We start from the raw sequence: 17,871 nt of genomic DNA on the forward strand, positions 1-17,871 counted from the left end.
CAGAGCAAGAGACTGGCAGAGACAGGGCTGTGGAAATGGGTCTCACACCCCTCGGGTCAACCAAAAACCCTTCCTTCTGATCCTCGGTCATGCTTCTCCTAAGCTGGGGGCTGCTGTCAGTGATCACAGGGACCTAGAGCTCCGTGTGGGACAGACTGACACACGTTCGCATGCTAATTTATTCAGCTAGCCATAGCTTATTGGAAGGATTGCCTCAGTGTTTGGGAAGCATTCAAGATGACTGAAAGGCAGTGATTAGAATTTGGGAGGAGGCATATTTCTTACCATTTTCCATTGAGTCAATTCTTAGAGAATCTCTGCTAGCAAACTGTTGGCAAATAAAGACTCTGCTAGGTTTTCTTTAATGAATGAGATGGTTTGGTTCTAATTATTCCGTTGTTTAAATCCAAGCAAGTACTATTAAGGATCCTGAAAACAGTTTCCTCTTAAATATGTTAAACCTTCTCTCTTGTCCTCTTATTTCTGTCTTAATATGTCCAGTAAATCCCCTTTTAAAAAATGCTACAATATGGATGGACCTGGAGATCGTCATTCTAAGTGAAGTGAGGCAGAAAGAGAAAGAAACATACCATATGATATCACTCATATGTGAACTTTAAAAAAAAAAAAAAAACGGGCACAAATGAACTCATCTACAAGACAGACTCACAGACATAGAAAACAAACTTTTGGTTACCATCGGGGAAAGAGGGTGGGAAGGGGTAATTGGGAGTTCAAGATTTGCAAATGCAAACTACTATATATAAAACAGATAAACAAGTTTCCACCATAGAGCACAAGGAACTATATTCAATATCTTGTAGTAACCTATCATGAAAAGAAATATATGTATGTATATGTATGACTGAAGCATTATGCTGTATACCAGCAATTGACACAACATGGTAAACTGACTATACTTCAATAAAATTAAAATAGTGTTACCGAAACTCTAGCAGAATTATCACTGATTTTGAATTAGTGGCATATAAAAGGACAAGATAAACTGCATTTCTGCTCTTGAAGAAGATAAGATTCCACTGGGTCTGCATTTACTGTGCAAACAAGCAGAGTAAAACTGCAGAAGAAGTAGAACTAGGAACTATCAACAGTATAAACAACTTTTACTCTCTGATAGGAGACTAATTTTGGATATATAAAACTAGTCTTTGAAAAACTGTACCTTCAGGGGGAAGGTATAGCTCAGTGGTAAAGTGCATGCCTAGCATGCACAAGGTCCTGGGTTCAATCCCCAGTCCTGCCATTAAATAAATAAATAAACTTAGTTACCTCCTCCTCCCACCCCCCCAAAAAAAGGTGAAATGAAAACTATACCTTCAGTGTACTCTGTATTATGAGGTATTACGTGAATTCCCTGCTTTATACAATTCTGTTCCCTGCCTCCAAGATACTGGGCTGAGACATGGGGGAGCAGCAGGTGGATTTCCCACAGCCACACCTGCAGAGAGAGCCTCCTGGGGCTTTGGCCCTGATGAGGGGCTGCTATGGGTACAGCCGCCAGTGAGGCCACCTTGATGGGACCTGACCTGACAGCATTTTCTCCTTGGAGGCTTCATGAAGTGGTCTGGAGGGTAAGCAAGGAGGAGAATGGTGAGGGTTTGCAGACAAGAAGGGGGAGAAAGAATATGAAAACGAATATATGTATGTCATGCATGACTGAGACACTGTGCTGTATACCAGAAATTGATGCATTTTAACTGACTGACTTCAATTGAAGAAAAAAGGGAGAGAGAGCTGTTTCCGTGTCAACCAAGGAAATTTCCCAGGGTCTCCGGGCTTCAACAGGAGAAGCCACGTCTATGGATTCCCTGTCCCCTGTGTGTCTGTCCAGCACCACACACACTCCACCCTCCACTCTGAGTCGATGTACTCTCAGCACACCTCGCTCCGGGGCTTCCTTTGTCTGGGTTCTACAAAAGGTCAACTTGACACTGCTCTATCACTTTACCGCTATTCAGGCATCCCCACTGCCTGGGAAGTTGTAAGCAAGGCATTGTGCTCCAGTGCATTCTGTTCTGAGCCAGAGCCTGACTTCAGAACAGATGATTGTTTTTGCTCAGCGCCTATGTTTTGTTAACATCCTGTAAAGTCAATGTATGGGTCTGATTTCCACAGCTCTGGTCACTAATTGTGTCCAGGGATGCTTTGTTAGTTCAAATGGTGAATCAGTCCGCTCATACAGGGTTACATTACTACCGTGGTCTGCAAATTAGGTGTCGTGTCGCTGGGTCAACCAAATGGAAGAGCAGGAGGGCAGGGCAAGGTTTCAAGCTACTGTGGCAGGTCAGTTCTGCCCACACTAAGTGATTTTCCAAGTCAGTCCAAATGATGGTGATTTACCCTGTGGATGGAGGTCGTCACCCATCAGAGGCTGTTTGGCGGGTGTGCATAAGATACTGGTGATGTGAACAGAGACGTTTGGCAGAAATAACATCCCAAATACTATTATGGGTAAATAAGAAGAATGGCTTAGGTACAACAAAAACTGTCTCTATCTGAGATAAAAAGCTAGACGTAGCAAGAGAAGGCGTTTTCTCTCCAGCAGGGAGATTTCGGAAGAACAAATTAAGATCAGAGCGTGGCTTGGTGAATGACACAACAGCGAAATGGATTATGATAGGAACACGGGATACCCCCAAGTATTCCTTGGATTCAACTGTCATGATAGTTCACCCTTAGATCCAGTTGAGAAATATTTGCCATGTTCTATGTGCTATGCTAAAAGTTCATAAAAATGGGTGTTTTAAAACATTTGGAGATTTCCCAAGTAGTTTTCTTGTTTTTAATCCTCATCTGTTTTTCTTAAGCCAGTGAATATAGAAGACATATTCACCCTTCATCTATTGTTTAATGGTTCAGATGAACAACAGAAAAGCTCATTAAATTAATTCCACTTTATCAGTGAACAGGCCCTTCATCTTACTAAATATAAGAGTATATTTAATTTACAACCTGTCTGGTCTTGAATGCTTTTGATGGATAACTAGGAGCAATTAGAGATGCAAATAAATATCCCAGAATCAAGACAGATTTCTTATAGAGTACTGTGTGAAGATTCACATAGCTAATAAAATTAACAGAATTAAAATAAATGATCTTACATATATTTGATTTTTCTTCATGACTTGAATGTTCAAAAGGGCAAAACTTCAACTTTTTCTTCAGTGTAAAAAGTGTTATTAATGATATATTGTTGCAATGTCATTGATTTTCATACATTGGATACATTTGCATATGTTGGAGATGGTAAACGTTTTTGTTTATCAGGGATTGCACTGACAGCTGGCATGTTCTGTTAATAGAGCCTCCTGTCGACTTTTATTCTTTGATTTTTTTTAACTTTTTTTAAGTGAAGTGTAGTTGGTTTACAATGTTATGTTAGTTTCTGCAGCACAGTGATTCAGTTATACATACATATATATACATATTCCTTTTCTTATTATTTCTCATTCTAGGTTACTACAAGGTATTGAATGTAGTTTCCTGTGCTCTACAGTAGAAACTTGTTGTTTATTTTATATATAGCAGTTAGCATCTGCAAGTCCCAAACTCCCAATTTATCTCTTCCCATCCCCTTTCTCCTCTGGTAACCATAAGTTTGTTTTTTATGTCCGTGAGTCTGTTTCTGTTTTGTATATACATTCATTTTGTATTGTTTGTAGATTTCAACCCTGAAGTTCCATGTCCTTCAAAAACCAAAACATGGGGGGTGGGGTGGATTCTGCCTGAAACATGCTCAGATAAAAGGAATAAACTGTCCCTCACTTTCTTTTTCTTTTCCCAGCCTGTCTTAAGACCCTTTCTTAACCAATGGCAAAAAATCCTATCATTCTAGTAGGATGGGAAAAAGAGGAGAGGTCATCGAAGGCCCCCCAATAAAAACAAAATTGTTGAGTGGTGCTATAAATCACAGGCATGAAATTGGTAATTACTGTGATATCCTCTGGCTTGGATTCATCAAAACAAGCCCACAGTGATACCAAGACATCTTGAGGTGGGAAGCCATTGACTCTCTAATCACAATTAGTGTCAATGATGCTGAAGAAGAGGTTAAGAAAAAACCATCAGCCAATTAATTTACTCCAATTTCCCTCCTTCCAGCTAGCTCTTTTTCAGAATTTTGATTATAATGGGTTGATAAAGCAGTATGCTGATTAGCTCTTGCTGCACCCGGAGTTCTGAACAGAAGGAAATATCAACAAACATCCAGTGAGGGCCCCCTGAGGTAGAGGGGGTACCAGAAAGGTTGAGGAGCATCTCAAGGGACCACCCCTCATGCACTTAGCATACATCATTGTATGAGTTTTCCAGTGCATGTAGCTTACCATCCCAAACAGGTTATAAACTCCTCCAAGGGGCTAGACACATTACTCACCTCTTTATCCTGCATGGCCATGGTCTTCATTATACATTTGTAAAGTGACTCATAAAAGCAGAACACTTAAAAAATGAAGTAGATGTTGCAGAACAGTTAGTTATACTAAGAGATGCAAATACCCCAAAGGAAGAGGGAAGGGGCAGATTTTCTGGAAGGCAAGGGATCTCTCAGGATAGGAGCCATTTCTCTGGTCTGAGCAAGGGCAGCTGTCAGGGTAGAGATGTGACTCCCAAGTAAGAAAAGCCAAAGTTCTGAAAGTTCTCCAAAAGCACACCTGGTCCTGACCAGATTCTCAGCCTCTCGGTAGCACAGAAGTCACCTGTCTTAATCAGCTCGAGCTGTAATAACAAAATAGCACAGACTGGGTGTGTTTACTTCTCCCAGTTCTGGAAGCTAGAAGTCCAAGGTCAAGGCACCAGCTGACTTGGTTCCCCAGTGAGAGCCTTCTTCCTGGCTTGCAGATGACTGCTTTCTCACTGAGCTCACATGGTAGAAAGAGAAAAGACTCTGGTGTCACTTCCTTTTCTTATAAAGGCACTAATCCCATCACTAGAGCCCACAAGACCTCATCTACACCTAGTCACCTCCCAAAGGCCACTCTCCAAACACCATCATGTTGAAGGGTTTGGGGTTTCAATGTATGAATTTTGTAGGGAAGCAAACATTCAGTCCATTACACTGTCCCAGTCACTGTCTTGTCACAGGTGTGCACGTCAAGAGAAACATCACCAAAAGGAGATGAGAGTTGCTTTATCAGTCAACTTGCCTGATGCATACCAGTTTCTTAAGGCCAGGGATGTCTGTTGATTGAAATACATCACTCATTTGTTTTAAGGAATTTTATTTAAATTTTTATAAGTATTTTAAATGTTTGTAAGTAAGAAAATCCCATTGCTCTTACATATTTTCTTCTTATAAAACTAGTACAATGGCCTCATTTTATTTCCAGTAGCAATGTTCATTTTAAATTTTAATTTTAAATTCTTTGAGGGGCAAGCTCATGTAATTCTTGAGAGAAAGAAAAACCAATAGAAGAATGAGAAATGGAAAAATTAGCCATTTGAATGAAATGAAAACTGGGTTTGATTTCCTTCCTTTTGGAGGCGCTCTTGGTGCTCCCGTTTTGATACGATTCGGGACTTCTGGCTTCCATTCCAAGTTAAACTGGTTCATTTGTGATTATTTGGCAAAACCATAGCAGAATGACTGTCTTGGTTCAGTTCAAGGTGCGGCAAACTGTTCTCAATTTTTCTAGCTTGGAATTCATGACTCAGTGCTTTAGTTCTGGTCCCCACTATACACACATGGGGCTGCATGCAGACACACCGGTATATTAACCTTAAACCAATTAAGGTATCATTTGGTTTGCGGGTGGGAGACCAAAAGGAACTCAGTGAGTTTGCTGTCTGTTCCCCACTGCATGCACTGCCAGCCCAGGCACCTCAGCAGAGAGCACCTACAGCAGACCCCACCCCCTCCCAGGCAGGTGGAGGGTTTGCCTAAGCTGTCCTTCGCCCTGTTGTAGATACGACTTTGAGAAGATAAAACACCAACATGGAAGGGTAGGGTCGCCTGGGTGGCTCCTTCTGGTATGGTGGGCATTTTAGCACTTGGCAGCAACCAGCTCATCCCTAAGTGTTTAAGGTCACTCCAGGAAGGCAGGATCCTCATCATGAAGTTCCCGCAGCAACTAGGATGCACAGGATCCCCACTAGGCCGAACCGCGGGGAAACCAGGGGTGTCCTGCTCTTCTCCCCAACCAGGGGGCACCCACTTCCTGCCTCGGGCCCATAGGCCCTCTTCCTGCGGCCCCAACACCTGATAAGAACTGTCCCTGGTCCTTCTTTGGTGACGAAGTGTGAATCAGTCATTTGGGTTGGGATATTTTCAAACTGCCCCTCTTCTGAAGAGCCTGTGGGATAAAGGAACATGGTCCTTAAAATGTGGTTAAATGAATTCTTTTTCAGAGAGAGATTTACATTTAAACAGAATGTAAATGGAAAACTTGAAAGGATTGATTATTTCTACAGAAGTTTGGGGAATCAACCAGCCAGAAAGTGGAGGACCTCAGGAGGCACTGGACTTTCCCAGGGCTCCTGAAAAGAACTCATCTACTGGTGTCTTCCCGAGCTTTCCAGCCAACAAGGCCAGCCCATGGCTTCAAAACCATCTCAACCACTGTTTGCACAGGCAGGAACACAGATGCCCCTCCACACCTTGTTCCTTCTCCCACCCTGACCCCACTCTCACTTCTGTGCCCCCTTCTCTGCACATCCCTACTCAGTGTCTACCTCATCAATTCCATCACACTCTCACCACCACCCTCAAAGTGGTGCTCGATTCTGTCCTCAACTCCAGATCGAATCAATCCATTTGGTAAAAGCATCCATTTCCTTAAATTCTCTTCCAATGCATAAATAGTTAATGAGTAAAGAGAAATGTGAAAGCCAGCTAGATTGATGATGGCATGTGATGGCTTCCAAGTATTGGTCAGTACGCAGGTGTTTAGGGTCTTTTTCGCCCTTTGAAGAGGCAAGAATCCAAGAGATGATTTACTTTTGTATGTTTATTTCCACATCCTGATTTAAGTGTAGCGCCATCCCCAGATCTTCACTTCATTTCCTTAACATGTGTTATACTGGTAGAATTTTCCAAATTACTAAGAATTATAACTGCAACCCTTCCGACTGATGCCTTTCTTTGCAATTTACAACTCAGTTGACGTCACACATCCTCTCCCTGCGGGAAATGTTATTTTATATTTTTAAAATATGTTATTTTAGGTATACACACACAAAAAAAAGGAGCAAAGACAGCTAGAAATTGATTATGTTGATATTCTGAGTAAAGGCAGCCGTTCCAATGTTGTACATCTAATTAGCCACAGCTCTTCAAGATTTGGTGCAAATGTCATAGGGTTGACAATGTCGGCATTTCATCTTCACAAAAAGACTCTTTGATGGTGTACAAACAGAAAAAAATTAATAGTCACAGCAGACAGCTTGTAGATTAGACAAAGGTCACTGTGTTTTAATGAACAAATGCTGTTAATTAATGAGAAAACAATTAGAACATGAGCTGTTAGGCATTGTTGAATTTGTTAAAAAAAAAAAAAATCAGCCTGGACCTAAAACCACTTGGAGTTAAACAAAAACGAAATAACTGTAAGAAAAGAGAATTTAAATCTCAAACGATGCAGCAAAGTCCTATATATCAGTGAAATGGCATCACAGGTCTCTGGTGTGACATGTGAAGATTAATTAAAAAGAGGATTAATGCTAGGTTCGTATTCTCAATAGATATTCTAAACAGAATATAAAACCAGCTCTACCCCTGCCTCCTGGTTTCTTAATTTCTACATGCATTTCTTAAGTCTTTAAGAAGAATAGGAAAGGTACTCTATGTTTTACCAAAATTCTCTGAGGAAAATTGAGGAAACACTACAGATCCTTCAGGACAGGTGATTAAAATAAACAATGCCTTCCGTTCCGTGGAGACATGTCAAAGCCACGCTTCTAGGATCTTCAAAAAAGGAGTACAGACCATCGCTAATAACACCAGCTTTACATTACAACTTCCTCCATGTAGGTCAAGTACTCTATTATTCACGAATCTCTTTAGCAACCATTTGAGTAAATAAACGGCATTCTATTTCCATTAAAACCAAGTAAAGAAAATGCATTGATTTATCCTAGCAAAGGTGGAAGAAGCTGGGTCTTGGCTGGCCCTGCCCGGTTGAGAAGAACTTCATCCCAAATCTGTCATTTCCAACAAGCATAGCAGATGTTTGTATTTTAACTCGATAGAAAATAAAATCAGGAGAACCCATCCAAGGGGTCACCTAGAGAGCACCATGAAGCCAGAACACAGGTCAGATCCAGCATCTGGACTTGAAGAGAAATTCATCACTTCTTCAGAGCCTACCCCAATTGGTTGGATGACAGGCAATGACTTTTTCTTTAATTGAAGTACAGTCAGTTACAATGTGTCACTCTCTGGTGTACAGCACAATGTCTCAGTCATGCATAGACATACATATTTTCATTTTCATATTTTTTCCATTAAAGGTTATTACAAGATATTGAACATAGTTCCCTGTGCTGTATAAAATAAACTTTTTAAAATTTATTTTTATATATAGTGGCTAACATTTGTAAATCTCAAACTCCCAAATTTATCCCCTCTCACCCCCTTTCCACTATAACCATAAGATTGTTTACTATGTCTGTGAGTCTGTTTCTGTTTTGTAGATGAGTTCATAGTGTCTTTTTTTTTTTTTTTGATTCCACATATGAGTGATATCATATGGTATTTTTCTTTCTCTTTCTGGCTAACTTCACTTAGAATGACAATCTCTAGGTCTATTGATGTTGCTGCAGATGGCTTTATTTTGTTATTTTTTATGGCTGTATAAATATACCACAACTTCTTTACCAGTCATCTGTCAGTTGACATTTAGGTTGATTCCATATTTTGGCTTATGTATATAGTGGTGCTATGAACATTGGGGTGCATGTGTCATTTTGCATTAGAGTTCCCTCTGGATATATACGCAGAAGTGGGATTGCTGGATCATATGGTAAGTCTATTTTTAATTTTTGAGGAGTCTCCATACTGTTTTCCGTAATGGCTGCACCAAACTACATTCCCACCAGCAGTGTAGGAGGGTTCCCTTTTCTCCACACCCTCTCCAGCATTTATCATTCATGGACTTTTGAATGATGGCCATTCTGACTGGTGTGAGGTGATACCTCATTGTAGTTTTGATTAGCATTTTTCTGATAATTAGTGATATTGAGCATTTTTTCATATGCCTATTGGCCATTTGTATGTCTTCATTGGAGAAATGCTTGGTTAGGTCTTCTGCCCATTTTTGGATTGGGTTGTTTGTTTTTTTCTTATTAAGTTGTATAAGCTGTTTATATATTCTGGAAAATTAAGCCTTTGTCAGTCATATCATTTGCAAATATTTTCTCCTATTCCATACATTGTTATTTTGTTTTGCTTATGGATTCCTTTGCTGTGCAAAAGCTTATGAATTTAATTAGGTCCCATTTGTTTATTTTTGCTCTCATGTCCATTGCCCAGGTAGACTGCTCTAGGAGAAGGTTGCTAAGATTTATGCCAGAGAATGTTTTTGCCTATGTTTTCTTCTAGGATATTTATTGTCTTGTCTTATATTTAAGTCTCTAGCCACTTTGAGTTTATTTTTGTGTGTGAAGTGAGGGAGTGTTCTAACTTCATTGATTTACATGCTGCTATCCAGTTTTCCTAACACCACTTGCCGAAGAGACTGTCTTTTCTCCATTGTATAGTCTTGCCTCCTTTGTCAAAGATTAATTGACATAGATCTGTGGATTTATTTCTGTGCTCTCTATTCTGTTTCATTCATCCATTGTCTGTTTTTAATGCCAATACCATGCTGTTTTGATTACTGTAGCTCTGTAATATTAATGACTTTTTTAATTGAATTTTTCATGAGGTAGTTGTAGACTCACATGCAGTTGTAAGAAACACTGTGAATATGAAAATGAATAATATACACATACATGACTGGGACATTGTGCTGCACACCAGAAACTGACACAGTGTAACTGACTATACTTCAATTTAAAAAAAAGAAATACTATGAAGATATCCTATGTACATGGTTACCCAGTTTCTCCAAATGATAACATTTTGTGAAACTATAGTGTAATATCACAACCAGGGTAATAATACTGATACAATTCATGGATCTTACACAGATTTCCCCAGTATTGCATGAAGTATTTATATGTGGATGTGTGCATGTGGATGTGGGTATTTATCTCTATACAGTCTTAACACATGTAGAGGTTCATGTATCTCTCATAACAATCCAGACACGAAACAATTCCACCCTCACCCCCCTCAATCACCACACCCACATCCTCCTTCCCGCCTGCACACCCCTCCTCTCACCATCCTCAACTTCTGGCAACCACTGATCTGTTCTGCGTTTCTAAAATGTTCTCAATTCAAAAACGTTATGTAGATGGGATAAGATGGCGTGTAACTTTGGGGGATTCCTTTATTTCACTCAGCAGAATTCCCCAGAGATTCGCCCAAGTTGTTGTGTGTTACCAGTAGTTCGTTTATTTTTATTGTTGGGTCGTTTCCTGTGGGATGGATGTAACACAGCTTGTTTCACCATTCACGTGGTGAGGATATCTGGGCTGTTTTTGGTTTGGGGTCATAACGAATAACTCCAGTGTGAACATTCGTGTACAGGTTTTTGTGTAAATATCAGTTTTCATTTCTTTGGCATGAATGCCCAAGAGTAGAATTGCCTTGTCATATAGTAACTGCATGTTTGGTTTTATAAGAAACTATCTACCTGTTTTTCGGCAGGGGCTGTACCATTTCACATTCCCACCAGCAATGCGTGATAGGGAACAGTTTTTCCACATTCTCCCCAACATCTCGTGTGGGCACTATTTTTCATTTGAGCCATTCTGTTATGTGCCTACTGTGATCTCATTGTGATTGTAATTTGCACTTCCCATATGGCCAATGTTGTTGAGTATTTTTCCACATTTGCCATACATTGTCTTCATCAGTGAAATGTCTGTTCACATTTTTTGCTCATTTTCTAGTTGAGTTGTTTTTTACTGTTGAGTATTCAGTTTTTGTATATTCCAGAGACGTATCCTTTGTCAGATATGTGGTTTGCAAATATTTCCTCTCTGTCTATAGTTCAGCTTTTCATCCTCTCTATTTTTGATGAAGACAAATTTATCAATTTTTCCTTTCATTACTTATGCTTTTGGTGTCAAGTCTAAGAAATTGTTGTTTAGCCAAAATATCTATATTTTTCTCCTATGATATTTACTATAAGTTTTAAAGTTTTTACATTTAAGCCCATGATCCATTTTTAATTGATTGTGTAAGGTGTGAGATATAGAGGTTCATTTTAGTGCTTGTGGGGGTCCAATTGCCCAGCATTGTTTATTAAAAAGGTGATTTCTTCTTCCATTGAATTGCTTTGTACTTTTATCAAAAAATCAATTGAGCACATTTGAGTATATTTCTAAGTTCTAGATCATGTTCCATTGTTCTCTGTGTGTCTGTCACACAGAGTTTTGATTATTAGAGCTGTACAGGAGGCCTTAATATCAGATAAAATCATTCCTCTCACTTAAGTTTCTTTTTTTCAGGATTTTTTAAGCTACTGTAGGGCCTGTCCCTCTCCACATAAATTTTAGAATAAGTTTCTTTATGTCTACAAAAATAACTTGCTGAGATTTTTATAGGAATTATATTAAACCTACAAACCAATTTAGGAAGAGTTTATATCTTTTAATGTTGTCTTCCAATTCCTGAACATGGTATTTCTATTTATTTAGATCTCTGATTTCTCTTATCAACATTTTGTATAATTTTCAGCACACATATCCTGTACAGGTTTTGTTAAGTTCATAGCTAAACATTTTATGTACTTTGGAATTGATATAAATAATATTGTGATGTGACAACGAATATATGTATGTTCATGTATAACTGAAAAATTGTGCTCTACACTAGAATTTGGCACATTGTAAAATGACTATAACTTAATGAAAAAATGTTTAAAAAAATATTGTGCTTTTAATTTTGGTTTTCACATTCTGATTGTTAGTATGCAGAAATGTGATTGTTTTTTTTTGCTAAGTTCTTTTATAACACCCTTATTGTGTAGGTACAATAAACTATGCATATTTCAGATACACAATTTGATAAATTTTGATAGCTGTATACACCATGAGACCAGCAGCACAATCAAGATAGCTAACAAGAAATGTGATTGATTTTTGTAAGTTGATCTTGTATCTTACAACCTACTGAACTCATTTATCAGTTCTAAGAGGTTTTTTGGCATATTCCTTGCAATTTTCTCTGTAGACAATCATGTCATCTACAAATACAGATTGTTTATATCTGCCTTGCCGATTTGTGTGCCATTCATTTCTTTTACTTGCCTTTCTGCAGTGACTATACTATCCAACTATGTTACATAAAAGTGGTGAGACTAACATCTTTTCTTGTCATTGATTTTAGGGGAAAGCATTTGTCTTTCATCATTAAGCATGACATTAACTGTAGGGTTTTGGAGATGCTACTTATCAAATTGAGATAAGTCAACCTCTATTCCTAACTTGTTGAGAATTTTTATCATGAATGGGAAAACGAGATATCCAAGTGCAGAAGAAAGAAATTGGACCCTTACCTCACACCATGTACAAAAATCAACTCACAATGTGTATGTATGACTGAAACAGTATGCTGTACACCAGAAACTGACTATACTTTAATTTAAAAAAAAATAACTCAAAATGGATGAAAGACTTAAATGCAAGGCAAGAAATTATAAAACTATTAGAAGAAAACATAGAGAAAGAGCTTCTTTACATTGGTCTGGGCAATGATTTTTTTTTGGTGTGACTACAAAGGCAAAAAGAGGTGAGATTGCATGTAACTAAAATTCTTCTGTACAGCCAAGGAAGCCATCAACGGAGTGAAGTCACAACCTCTGGGATAGAAGAAAACATTTGCACACCAGACATCTGATAAGAAGTTAATATCTAAATATCTAAAGAACTTCCATAACTCAGTAACAAAAAGTAAAATGAAAAAAAAAAAAACAAACTTGATTTAAAAATGGGCAAAGACCCGAATAGACATTTCTTAAAAGAAGACATACAGATGATCAACAGGTGTATAAAAAGGTGCTCAGCATCACTAATCATCAGGGAAATGTACAATGCGATATCACCTCACACCTGTTAGAATGGCTACTACCAAGTAGACAAAAGATAATAAGTACTGGGGAGGGTGTGGAGAAAAGGGAGCCCTCCTACACTGTTGGCAGGAATGTAAATTGATGCAGCCACTATGAAAAACAGTATGGAGATTCCTTACAGAGATATCTGCACTCCCATGTCCATTGCATCATTATTTACAATAGCCAAGATATAGAGACAACCCAAGTGTCCATCAATGGATAAATGAATAAATAAAATGTGATTGATATATCTATATATGCATATACACACAATGGAATATTATTAAGCCTTAAAAAAGAGAAATACTGCCATTTGCAATAACATGGTTGAACTTGGAGGACATTATGCTAAGTGAAATACGAAATAAGTCAGACACAGAAAGACAAATCCTTCTCCAAGGCAGAAATTCCTGTCTCATAGTGAAATCCAATTACAATGTCCTCTTGCTTTATTTGGAAATAAAGGATTTTTCCTAGCATTTAAAAAAAATCAGCAAGCACTAGTCCTGAACAAGGGGACTTGAGTAAAGAATTTCTAGATGTAAAGTATCCTGTCTCAGGATACAACGTAGAATCAGTGTAGTGAGGACCTACTTTACTCCGGAATAATGGCTGTACCTCTAATGGTATCAGCTGCCTCCATGAAAAAGAAAAATTGTTGAATAGTACTGCCTGGTTGCTCAGGCCACGGGTGGGATTTTCTTGGCTTCTTTTATGATACGACCTTTCACCAGTGAATTGCCAAACTTCTTGGCACAAGTAGGAGGCAGGGGCAGGGATGAAAAAGTGGACCTGCCATTAAACCTGGGTTGGACCTCTGCATGTTTTTTATGTGGGAAAGATGTGCTGGGTTAAAAAGAAGCCTGGCCTTTCCCCAGGGTTCACAACCAACTCTTCCTAAGGTGGCATTGTAACCACCTTCACAAATTAATAAACCCAACTTCCTAGAGATATACTCAATACTAAAAGCCAAAACAAAACCTCTTATCATCAATGAGTATATGGTGACCATGGTTTTGGTCATCTGTGCACAGAGTCATCTTTGGAGATTTAGCCCACAGGTCACTGGAACTAAGCAATGATGATATTGGAGATTAATTTCCCGTCATGAGAAAAATCTGTGGATTACTTAGTGCAAAATTACAGAAGTCTAGAATGACATAGCTCTACTAGGCATTTTGAAAGTGCAACACATCTTCACATGCGCTAACTGAAGAAACAGGCATTTACCTGCAACTTGCAACAAAAATGCTATTTTTCTAATTTTGGTAATGGTTTTTATCTTGGGGCACAGGGTGGGAAAATGGGGGGGTGGATTAGGGCCTTTACTTTCTATGTTCTACATTTCTATGATGTTTGAACGTTCTAATAAAGACTATGTAGTGTCTTTACAATTAAGCAATTATAACAAGAATCAATAAATATTGTTCTACATTATAAATGCTGAGTCAACCCTTGTTTAAAGACAATAGAAGGAAATATTTTTGTAAGGAAAACAGATTTTGATAAAATCAGTGCCTGTCCCTATTAAAGGACCACAAGGTGCCTGTGACAAGCTTGCTTGGGAGATGCTTTTTTCTAGCAAATTCCATCTGCTTTCTCCTTCTGTGACCCACTGTCTAATGAGCTACTTTAGTTGGCCTTTCCCAGGGTTCGCTCACAGCTCTTCCTAAGTAATCTCAAAGTCGTTTTGCTGGAGCAAGTGGTATTTTCAAGGCAGTTTTCACCAAAGGGCAGCATAGTAATTAACAAGCTTCAGGTCCAGAGGAGTCAGTCTCATTTCTGGCAAAGGATTTATGTGCCATACGAGATAACACAGTCAAACCTGGGTGTCTTAGAAGATTTTGTCATCATAACAGAAGAACTTGGCACACTCCTAAATAGTTACTTCTCTTTCTCTGAGAACAACCCTCAAGGGCTCCGGGATCTCCTTGCAGCAAAATGAAGGACTGTTTCCTGTAAAACTGTAAAGCTGGGTTTTCAGGGTGCACTTTCATTTTATATATTTCATTTGTAGCTAAAGTCAGTTACACTCTACAGTCAGCCCTCCTTATCTGGGGGTCCCATATCCACAGATTCAACCAACTGTGGATGGAAAATATTAAGAAAAAAAATTCCAGAAAGTTCCAACAAGCAAAACTTGAACCATGTGTGGGCAACTACTTACATTACATTGTATTAACAACTTTTGACATAGCATTACATTGTATCAGGTATTAGAAGTGACCTAGAGAAGACAAACTATATGGAAGGATGTTAGAGGTTGTATGCAAATACTACACCATTTTATATAAGGGACTTGAGCAACCATGGATTTTGATGTCCCCCAGGGACCTGGAACCAATTTGTTGAGGATACTGAGGGACACCTATATATTCCAGATCAGGTGGATCTGTAATTCAATCTGCACATTTAGTATTAAAACTGACTTCTAAATTTGCCCAGTGTTAGGGACAGGAAAATGGATGGCATTGCATGCTGGGAAATACAGAGTGGGATTCACGTGTTCTCCAGGGCTAGAGCAACTTGGAGAAGAGGAGATGTTAAATTTGGACATTAACATCTAGGTGTTTTAGATGAAGGGTCCGAATGTCCAGAAATGTACACAGAGCTTCCTGCTGTGGCTTGCTTCATGACACCTCTCTCTGACATGTCTCATTTGATATTTTAGGAGTTCGTGATGATTGTTGTCTTTGGTTTGGAGTTCATCATTCGCATTTGGTCTGCGGGCTGCTGCTGCCGGTACAGAGGATGGCAAGGAAGACTGAGATTTGCCCGAAAACCCTTCTGTGTTATAGGTGAGTGTCAAAGTCCAAAGTTGGATTTATGACGCACATCCTTTTTCCCTTCCGTCTCCTGTATCACCGCATTTAATGAATATCCAAAGCTATTGAGGGCTTATTCACCAGGCACCCTTGTGTCTTGAAAGTAATGACTCATTTACTCTTCATCACAACACTGAGAGGTAGGTATTTTTATTATCCCTGTTTTACAGATGAAGAAACTGGGGCAGAGAGAAGGGAAGTAAGTTACTAAAAGTCACTTGGGCAGTAAGTGGTGGAGCTGGGATTGGAGCCAGACAGTCTCACTCTAGAACACCCACTTGTGTCAAATTAAGTTGTACTGAAATATGTGGTTCTTGAGTGTTGCCCTGAATTTGGGAAGCAAATTCACTAAGTATAAAACCCCTTCCTGCTCTACAGTATAAGCAATATTCTTTTATGGTCTTGATCAGGTGAATGTATAGCAGTGGATTAATCCTTGTAAAGCGTGTCAATTAGCATGCTCCAAGAATAAATACAAAGGGAGAGGGTATAGCTCAGCGGTAAAGCACATGGTTAGCATTCACAAGGTTCTAGGTTCAATCCCCAGTACCTCCATTAAAAATTAATCAATTAATTAAAGAATGGTTCAGCTTTTTTAAAACAAAAGAGCAAAAAAAAATGTTTAAAAAATAGAATAACTACGAGTCTGGTTTACTTTACGCACTAGTAATGTTAGACCTGACAAAGTATTTTACCCTCTGAAATTTGAGTTTCCCGCCCTACTGTCCCCTGATAAATGTCACATCTCTGCAGCTCCCTCGATGCTGTGGTTTCAGAGAGATTCCATTCTTCTGGGTACAAACTTGAAATTATAACAATACTGCCTGAATTAAGATCTGGCATCTCCCAGTATTATATTTAAAAGTATATCATGGGGGTTGGGGGTACAGCTCAGTGGTAGAGCACATGCTTAGCATGCACAAGGTCCTGGGTTCAATCCCAGTACTTCCATTAAAAAGAAAAAAAAACAAAAAAGAAAGAAAGAAAAAACAAATAAATAAAAAATATAAAATTGAAAACCCTAGTCAATTACATCTGGTTTTTTTTAATTAATCAACTTAATTTTTTTTAAGTAAGTTGCCTACATCATGGCCCTCCGTCCCTAAATATTTTAATGTGGATTTCCTAGAATAAGGATATTCTTTTATACAATCTTCCATAAACTGGACATTAATACGATACTTCATCTCATCTCCTGCTTGTATTCTGGTTTTGCCAGTTGACCCAATAATGTCCTTTACAGCACTGCTTCCCCTCCAGTGCAGGGTCCAGTCTGGGATTACCTACTGCATTTAGTCATCACTGCTCTTCAGTCTCCTTTCATCCAGAACATTTCCTCAGCCTTTCCTTCTCTTTTATGACATCGACATTTTTGAAGAATTTGGCCTATTTTTAAAAAATAGAATGTTAGTCCTTTGGGGGAAAAAAAAAGAAAACCCTATGTACAAAAAAGCTCATCGTTTTTGTCACTGCTGTTATTTGCTGGCTACATTTGGAATCCTTGCTCTTTTTTCCTTCCCCCTTCTTTGGCAGCCATTCAAATCCAAAGGCTGAAAGTCCTTGGTGAGGCTTCCTTATTTTAGCTATTTCCAATCTGAGAAATTGGGGACTTTATTTACAAGCTAGTTCAGACTAGCTTCTTCTTCAACAGCAAGTTTCCCATTTGGTTTCAGAGTCAGGAATTGTTTGGTTTTTTTAATTTTTATATTATTTATTTGGGAGCAGTACTAATTAAGTTTATTTATTTATTCATTCATTTATTTAATGGCAGTCCCAGAGGCTGAACCCAAGACCTTATGCATGCTAAGCACATGCTCTCCCAATGAGCTATATCCTCCCCGCCCCAGGAACTGTTGAGTAATCTT

At 38.7% G+C, this 17,871-nt stretch overlaps 1 protein-coding gene across 2 annotated transcripts in view; it reads left to right on the top strand.

The window, feature by feature from the left end:
- Positions 1-17,871, top strand: part of KCNQ5 (potassium voltage-gated channel subfamily Q member 5) — a 454,042-nt gene that overhangs the window by 315,278 nt on the left and 120,893 nt on the right. For both annotated transcript variants that reach the window (XM_031455912.2, XM_064487016.1), the window contains exon 3: positions 15,853-15,979. In XM_031455912.2, the coding sequence (XP_031311772.2) occupies positions 15,853-15,979 (127 nt within the window). The remainder of the gene's footprint in view (positions 1-15,852; positions 15,980-17,871) is intronic.

The sequence above is a fragment of the Camelus dromedarius genome, chromosome 6, assembly GCF_036321535.1.
Source record: "Camelus dromedarius isolate mCamDro1 chromosome 6, mCamDro1.pat, whole genome shotgun sequence".
Lineage (NCBI taxonomy): Eukaryota > Metazoa > Chordata > Mammalia > Artiodactyla > Camelidae > Camelus > Camelus dromedarius.